At 55.9% G+C, this 8,615-nt stretch overlaps 1 protein-coding gene across 1 annotated transcript in view; it reads right to left on the minus strand.

Annotated features, from left to right (window-relative positions):
- The window catches only part of TNRC6C (trinucleotide repeat containing 6C), a 39,970-nt gene that overhangs the window by 15,011 nt on the left and 16,344 nt on the right, over positions 1-8,615 (minus strand). The window contains exons 4-10 of the mRNA XM_014531731.1: positions 8,581-8,615; positions 6,733-6,899; positions 4,016-4,096; positions 3,103-3,160; positions 2,521-2,663; positions 960-1,109; positions 4-47 (exon numbers count right to left, since the gene is read on the minus strand). Coding sequence (XP_014387217.1) covers positions 4-47; positions 960-1,109; positions 2,521-2,663; positions 3,103-3,160; positions 4,016-4,096; positions 6,733-6,899; positions 8,581-8,615 — 678 coding nt within the window. The remainder of the gene's footprint in view (positions 1-3; positions 48-959; positions 1,110-2,520; positions 2,664-3,102; positions 3,161-4,015; positions 4,097-6,732; positions 6,900-8,580) is intronic.

Raw genomic sequence — 8,615 nt, forward strand, 5'->3', positions numbered from 1 at the left:
TGTGCTGCTCCGCTGCTGCCAAACACGCCCAGATTGCCACTCGGTATCTGCGGGGACGAGGGACGGGGTCAGAGCCGCCGTGCAGTGGTGGGGAACCAGCCCGGGGAGCGGGCCTGTGTTTAACCACAGAAGCGCCGGTTACAGGGTCCCGAGACAAGGCTGTCGCGGGAGAAGCAGCTGGTAATCCAGGGCTCGGGGTGAGGCTAGCGCACACGGCCCGCTCCTAAGGGCGGCGGACAGGGAGCGTGAGGGAGGCGCCGGTGTTCACAGCGAATGGAACTACGATTCCACAACAAGCGGTGAACGGGCACCGCCAGGTGGTTCACGTGGACACTGCACTTCCCGCTGCGACGGGCGCTGGGCAGGACCCCTCACCCCCCTGCGGGCGTCCCACTGAGCCATGGTCGGCTATGTCAGACCCCGAGGGTCAGGCAGACAGTGGGAGACACACTGCTGATCATCAGCCCGACAACAGGCAGGCGGGGGGCTGCTCGGCCCCCCTAAATGTCACAGCATCTACTGAAGAGAAGTCGTGAAGGTGTGTGTGTGGCAGCCTCATCAGGAGGACAGGCACGAGAGGGACGCCCTCCAGACGGGACAGGTCCTCCCTCCAGTGACGGTGACAGCGATTCACCTCCCGAGGCTGTCACCTCTGGTTCTGGGACAAGGGGAGGTGGTGGTCCCGGCACCAGCGTAGCGAAGGCTCGGTGCGCGTCCAGGTCTGGCCGCGGAGGCTGCTCGGCAGCGTGCTCCATTGGAAGAGCAGCGAGCGAGCCCCGAGGGCTGAGCTCTGGTGCATCTCAGTTCCGGGAAAAACATACAGGCGTGCAGCACCCCCACACGGCCACCAAGGCCTGATCCCCAAAGGAACTCCTCCCAGCACTCCGACCCGCACGCTCACCACCTCAGAGCACAGAGCTAATTAAGATAAGAAGGGACAGGCTCTCCCCACGCCTTACCTGTCGAGAAGAATTCAAGTTTTGCATGCCCAGCCCTGAGGCAATCCCACCCAGGGCCTGATTGGGGAGTGCACTGTTTGAAAGGGGGGGCTTCAGGCTTGGCGAAGGCAAAAATGGTGAAGTCGTGGGCTCTTCCACGAGGCCGCCGTCCTGGTTGGAGAGAGAAAGGGTGAGCTGTGCAGTGCCCGTCGCACGGAGCACAAAGCCGTTTCCCAAGGACACACAGGCACGCGGGTGAGAAAGAATTCAAAGAGGAGGAAAGCCGACAACAGAGTGGAGAACGTGGGCAAGAGGAGGGAAGAGAAAAGAGAGACAGGATTAAGATGCTGTTTTCACGTCCACAATTATTTTACAAACACATACATTAGCGCCTCACCCTCACCGCTCTGAGCCTGCCCAGGGAGTCAAGAGACAGAGCAGAAACGGGTTTGGAAACCCTTTGCAACCATTTCCACTGAGCAGCTCCTTCCGAAGGCGCTGCCCGGGCTCTGGGTGGGCTCGGGGCGTTCTGCTGACAGCCCGCGGCTTTAGACCGACACACACAGCACCTCGTGCGGTCCAATCTAATAAACGGGTGAGCAAGACAACAGCCAGGATCCTATAGGGTTTTTTTACATTCACTGAGGTGATCCTGTGCGTCAGACCCTTTGCAAATTTAACTCATCTAACTTCCCAACAAGCCTGCAGTATTACTCCACCAGTTAAAGGTAAGGAAACCAGACAGGCCCCCACATTGAGCAAATGAAAATACAGAATGCCGAGCTAACTTGGATTTCAGACAAAGAACAAACAATATTTTAGAATATAGTAGCTCCAAAAAGTGTCTATCCGAAATTCCAACATCACTGGGCACGGTGGCGCAGAGCCCCGGCCACTGATGCAGGGCCGGGCCACGGGCCTCACCCCGCTCTCCACGGGGGCGCGTGGGGCCAAGGACCCCGCTTCTTTGAGAAGAGAGAGGAGCCCCCTCTCCTCCTGTGAGCCTTTCCTTCTTTCCTCATGTGTCCTTTCTGCCTTCCAGCTTCTCTCCCAGGCTCCGCACTGGACTGAACCAAAGGGGAGGCTTTGTGGTCACACCCTCGCTGAAAGGACTGACCAGTGACTGCACGTGTTCGACATCCCAGGGAAGACCGCACAGACACCAGCACGCGGTCTGACGTTGCTGAGCCAAGCCAGGGCCAGCGGGCCCGGGCCTCCTCTGCCCCTTTCTCAGATTCACATGCAACACGGCACCTCCGCTCGGAAGCAGTGTGCGCGCCCACTGGACGGGACGCCGGGAGGGGACGCCCCTTGTCTGCTGGACAAGTGGAGGCAGGTAACCCAGCAAGTTCACCCAACACAATGGAAATCAGTTGTCAAATTTAGTACTTTTTACTCCTCGTCACATCACAGAACACGTCGCTCCCTCTCTTGGGTTAAACATTTATATCTACTAGAGAAACTGGGAAAAGTCACTGAAACATCACTGTCCAGCCAGCTCTTCATCTGGCTTCCCTTAAGGACACAGATAAAATGAAAAATGCCTCTTCTCACACAGACAGACGAAAGCCCTCCTTCCTACCTTGTCAAGAAAGGCGGGGCGGTCCACGGAAGACTCTTTGGAGATTGGTGGGCGGCAGCCAAGGGGCTTGGTGACCATCCCATTGTAGTCGGTCACCCCCAGTCCACGCTTGTCCATGTCCACCTTCTTTTCCAGCAGAGCACCTGTAGCACACACACAGCCTGAGGCACTGCCCTCGGTCCCGCAAACAGGGAGGCCCTGCTCCCAGCCCTCGCTCCGATGGTGCACCCGCTCCGTCTGGCCACAGTCCCTCAGGGCTCAGCCGTCCTCTCCCCTGGGACCGACCCCCTTTGGTGGCCACTTCTCAGAGGGGCCTTCCCTTGTCCCACCCACAGCCACCGATCTCCACGGGCTGGGCCCTCCTGGTTGCCAGGACTCTTCTAGCTGCTGGGGACACACCACCATGCAGGAGCGCACTGAACACGTGCTTCCTGTGGGGCACATCACACACTTCCTCCTCCGCGGGGCCCGCCCTGTCCACCCAACACGTATCCAACCCTCATCCACGACTACACGCACGCTCTGGAAATCAGAACCCCACGCCCGGCGCCTTTCAGCAGCGACTGTCCGTGTGTGACTTACTCATGGCCTGGTCAAGGTTCATGTGATTACTCTTCAAGGCCTCTTCAGCTGGCTCTCTCTGTGGGAAGACGGCTGTCATTAGAGTGGGTGTTGGCACAGGAACGCTTACCAAGAGCTCTAGCAGCCACTCGGGGCAGGCCCGCTGCTAACCCAGCATGACCGGCTTGGCACGGACGCACCTTTCTTCCCTGTTGACGTTAGAGTTAAATGTCTCACAAATAAGACACCTGCCCTGAGAAAATGCCCCGTGAAAGGGACTTGCGAGAGCAAAGACGGTGTTAACACTGGAGCCGCACGCGGCTCAGGGCCAGGACTGCAACTGCTCCCGAGCGCCGGGCACCCACAGCCACCGAAAGGGAAGCGCCGTCTGACTACAGACGTGGAGACAGCTGGCGGGACTGCTGGGCGGACGCAGGGGTACCCCTCGCTCTCCGAGCTCCCACCCTTCGATCTGAGGCACCGAACAGATTGTGACACGTTTTCAGAGGAACAGCCAGCGACCTTGAACTCTCCCTACACATCGCCTGGAACTAAACGGGTTTGGTTAGGGTTCTTTTCCTGCACAGTTTCCCTTTATACTAAGTCCTCTCTTGGGGTCTCTGTCAATCTATCGCGTACACTAATAAAAACTCACTTTTAATTGTAAATGAAAATATAAAAATGTATAAACCACTGAAAATTAAAAACCACAGGACTTTTAATTCTAGGGAAAGGCTCTCGCGCCCTTCCTCATAGAAAGGACACGGCTCTTCGCTGTGGCTCAGAGCACTGCTCCCTAAACAGGGCCCGGGAAGGGGCTTTCCCAGGCAGCTCATGCCAACCATCTCATCCCTTCCTGTTACACGACAAGTGTGGGCAGGACAGAGGCCATGCGGGGCCCCGGAGAGGGGCGGGCAGAACAAGACGCAGTCACCGGGAAGCCCATGTCGGTGAGTTGTTTGATGAGCCGGTTCATGATCCAGGCCTCGTCCTGTTTGCCAGATGTCTTCATGCCCTGGAACGAAGCGAGGGCGAGGGGGTCTGTGAGTCACATTTCCATGACTTTCTTCTAGACATGGGGAGACCTACACTCCGGGGCCTCTAAAAGCCACAGAAGCCTTTGGTATTAACGTTGAGCTTTGGGTGCATTTGAGGTGGGCATGTGTGAAGTTCATGGACTTAAAAAAGCATGAGCATCTCTTCCCCGAGGATGGATTCAGTTCAGCGTAAGTGGTGTCACTTCCACTACAAGTATCGCAGCGAGCACTCCCTGGGAGCCTGCCCTCTGCTAGCACTGCACCCACTGCCAAGTTCACTGAAGCCACAGGCTTTGCCCTTTTATAAGCTTTACCCTAAAAGGCAGCAGAACTCAGGGGGCTCCTTCCAACAGAACAAAAAGGTAACAAGAAGGAACAAAAAACCTCTTAATTCTATTAACTATTCACTGCTTACAGCCCCAAGGGTAGGGAAAGCAGTGGAGGGAAAACAGTGGAGGAAGGAGGGAGAGGAAGGAGGGAGGCAGATGCGGGGCAGAGGGGTTCCCTCACTCTGAGACTGCAGGCTAACCCCACACGCCATCTAACCACGGGAGGCTGCTCTCCCTTGCAATGCCCCGGCTCGCCGGGTCCCAGTCTCACGGACCAGGGTGGCATTCCTGGCGCCCCCAGAATTGGATGATTTGCCAGCCTGCTCATGGAAGGACTGCTCTGCGATGCCTGCAGTCCCATCTACTCCTTGTCTTGCTGACCACTGAATGCTCTTTCAAACTTTTGGCAACAGTTACTACATTGATGTGCTTTGAAAGTAGAAAAAAGGGACACACGAAAGCACCTTCTTGCACCCCCTCCCGCCCGTTCTCGTTCTCTCCAAGGACAAACCACTGAGCAGTGTCTTACCTACCCCCGTGGAGACCTTCCAATTCCACAGAAGCTGCAAGTGTGCACGCATGCGCGCACACACACACACACACGCGCACGCGCACACACACACACACACACACACACCTTTCTCTTCTTTTCCCCTCCCCACCTAAAGTGATATGAGCCTATAGTACTATACACAAAGGTATTATACTCGCTTTCCTGTATCTTACCTTTTTTATTTAACAATATATATTGGTGATCTTTTCATATCAATATATATAGAATTTCTTTTAAAATATTTAACTTTCTATAATATGGATGTGGCATAATTTAACTAGTTACCCCATCGATGTACATCTAAGTTATGTTTTTTCTTTTTTAACTAAAAAAAAATGCCACAATAGAAGACTGTGTACAAATGCCATTCGCTAGCCCCATGACCACGGGAAGCGCTGCGCCCGGCCTGCCGCGTGGACACGTACCCCTGGCCTCCGCTGGGCGGCGCTAGTCCACACCCACCGGCCGGCCGGCGGAGACAGCTCTGAGGGCTCTGCAGGCAGAGCGTTTATTCCGTTCCACATCTCCGCTGGTCGGAGGTGAACAGGGGCACCTCTCATGCTGTTTTAAACTGAACTTCCTGCAGGTCAGGCTGCTGTCCTCCCCTCTGTTTAAGGGCTATTTGTATCCTTTTCTAGAAATTACCTATTCACATTCTTTCTCATTTTTCTATTGGGTTACTGGTTGACAAAAAAAATCAGCCCTAGCTGGCTTGGCTCAGTGGATAGAGCATCAGCCTGTGGACTGAAGGGTCCCAGGTTCAATTCTGGTCAAGGGCACATGCCTGGGTTGCAGGCTCGATCCCCAGTAGGGGGCGTGCAGGAGGCAGCCGATCAATGATTCTCTCATCACTGATGTTTCCATCTCTCTCTTCCTGTCTGAAATCAATAAAACATATACATATATATTAAAAAATCAGTGTCTAGGGCCCCTTTTACACTTGATCTTAGCCAAAAGGCTGAGAAGCGACAGGACCTTTTGAGACTAGGGCCGTGGTCGGCAAACCGCAGCTTGTGAGCCACATGCGGCTCTTTGGTCCCTTGAGTGTGGCTCTTCCACAAAATCACACGTGCGAGCGCGCATGTACAGTGTGATTGAAACTTCGTGGCCCATGCGCAGAAGTCGGTATTTTGTGGAAGAGCCGGTATTTTGTGGAAGAGCCACACCGAAGGGGCCAAAGAGCCGCATGTGGCTTGCGAGCCGCGGTTTGCCGACCACTGGACTAGGGCGATCCCAGCTCTGTGACCTGAGTCACAGATAACTTTCCCAGTAGCTGTTTCCTGCTTTGAATGTGGTGTTGGATGTCACGCAGCTTCATCTTTACCGACCGCGGTTTGCCAGACGTCCCTTTCTGGCTTTAGAAAGGCCTCCCTCTCCGAGACTGTCCTACAACCCCTTCCCGTCTTCATTTCCCGCCTTAGACTGAGATCTACTTGGCAGTCTCCCGGTGCACACACGACTTCGGCTTTTCCAGAGGCTGCCTGCTGGGGGCCGCCCAGGGGCGCACGGCCCTCGTCTCTTAAAGAGGAAGGAGCCTAACAGGTCAGCGGCACCGCACCCGCCTCTGCTCCGCGGGGGAGAGCAACTCCGTGTGGTCGTGTGGTCGCTAGGAAACCCCCGCGCTCAGGAGAGGCCCGGGAAGGGCCTCAGGCCCACCCCCCTTCGCTGCAGTGACACTGCTGGAATGGGAGTGTGTTAGGCGACTGTTAGACCCTCTTTCGGGGGCGCACACCTTTTGGAGTCCTTTTTTGGGGGCGTTCCCCCAGGAGCTGCAGGAGGAGGAGCTTTCCTGGGAGGCGGCACTGTTCCACATGCCCCCTTCTTCGTCGTCCCACTGACTGGGGCCGAGGCTCATGTCGTCCCCACCACTGCCCCAGCCTTCTTGCATAGATTTTGAAGCTAGAAAGAGAGCGAACAGGAACTTGTCAAATTCACCATTCCCGCGGCAGACAAAGCTCGCTGCAGCGCCGCCTCCCCGCCCCACACCTGAGCGCGGAGCCCCCACGAGCTGCGTCCTCTCCAGGCCGGCTCTGAGCAGCCTGTGCGGCCAGCTCCCGGGACTGACCACAGACCACGCTGAAGCCGGAGCTTCTACACTGGACCCTGCGGCCCAGGGGAAGGTGGCGGCCTCCACACGGCAGGAATGGCCACCGACAGGCAGAGTCTTCCAACGCCACTGCCCTCCAGGGGGCTAGCCCCCACCTGCCCTCACCGCAGCAGGCCGCTGTGTGGACGGCCAGTGCCCCCCACGTGCCCACCGCGCCGTGGGACCCCGAGGCCTGCGGAGGCCCGGCAGTGCCTGGTGCGGACCGGCTCCCAGAGTAACCGGGAGGAGGCCGCCAGGCCTCAGGCAGGTGGCGCCAGGCTGAGCTCCGCCTCCACTTCAGGGTATATGTCTTCTCCTCGCTTAAAATACAAAGTGACTTTTTGTATAAAATTTATGTAACATTCTCACTTCCTGGGAAAGCTTGAAGCCACAGATGAGGCAACCGACCGCACAGTCCTGGAGACCGTCAGGCCATGAGACACGAGGCTTACCAGGCAGACAGGCACCTGACCAGTGTGCCGCCTGCCACTGGCCTGTGACCCTGAACCCGGAAGCTGCCTGCTCCCTCAGGTTCGGAACAGGAGGAACACGAGTGCAGTGAAGAGCCCAGCAGGGTTTGTGCCAGCGAAGGAACAACTCAAAGCTAGTAAAGCTGTATTTTTTTTAGTCAAATTGAAATTTAAGAGCTAAGACACGTAATGATATCCAAGGAAAATGTGCAGCCTCTGCAGGCATGTGAACAATTTCACCATCAGACTTCAGCCAGCAATCACACCAGCGGTAGAAACAGCGCATTGCCACACCCGCCCTGAGAGAGGCCCTGGTTAAGCTGCTCTGAGCATCTCTAACTCTGTGTACTTTACACGGGCACTTCTTACACTTCAGACAATGGGTGGGAAATGCAGGACATTTTTTCTTCCCTTTAAAAAACACACCACAAAACAAAAACCACACATACACACTCACACACACTCACACACACACACACACACACACACCCACACACACACACTCACACACACTCACATACTCACAAAGAATAAAAAGAAAGAAAAGATAAAAAGCATGGACCTGGAGCGCCCACAGAATTTTGTTCCCAGGACCAAGCAAGGCCAGGCAGTGAGGTGGCGCAGCACCGTGCGCTTCAGAGCCGGGCTGAGCGGGGAGAGCAGCCCGCTTTCCCGCTGAGCTCGGGACGAGGCCGAGTCCACCGCTCAGGCAGCAGCTGCGGAAGCCAGCTGCGGGGTGGCTGCCACGAGCGGTGTGCCAGGCGCACACTCTATGTTGTTCTGGTTCTTTCAGGGATTTATTTTTTAAAAGGAAAGCTGGGCTTCTGTTAAAGCTCCATGGTGCTCACGTATCAGACTTGGCAAGTATTTCTTTCCAGCCTTAGTTCAATGTTGAAGTGTAAATAAGATGAGGAAAGTGGCCTAAAAGTTAATTCTTAAAATTCAATGGGAAGCACCCCTCTAAATAAAACACTCGGACCCATTTCTAAACTGCCACCCAGGGCAGGCAGAGCGCGCTCGGTACCTGGTTTGCACAGGGCTGGGGCGGCGGCAGGCACC

This window comes from Myotis brandtii, unplaced genomic scaffold, assembly GCF_000412655.1.
Source record: "Myotis brandtii unplaced genomic scaffold, ASM41265v1 scaffold825, whole genome shotgun sequence".
NCBI lineage: Eukaryota > Metazoa > Chordata > Mammalia > Chiroptera > Vespertilionidae > Myotis > Myotis brandtii.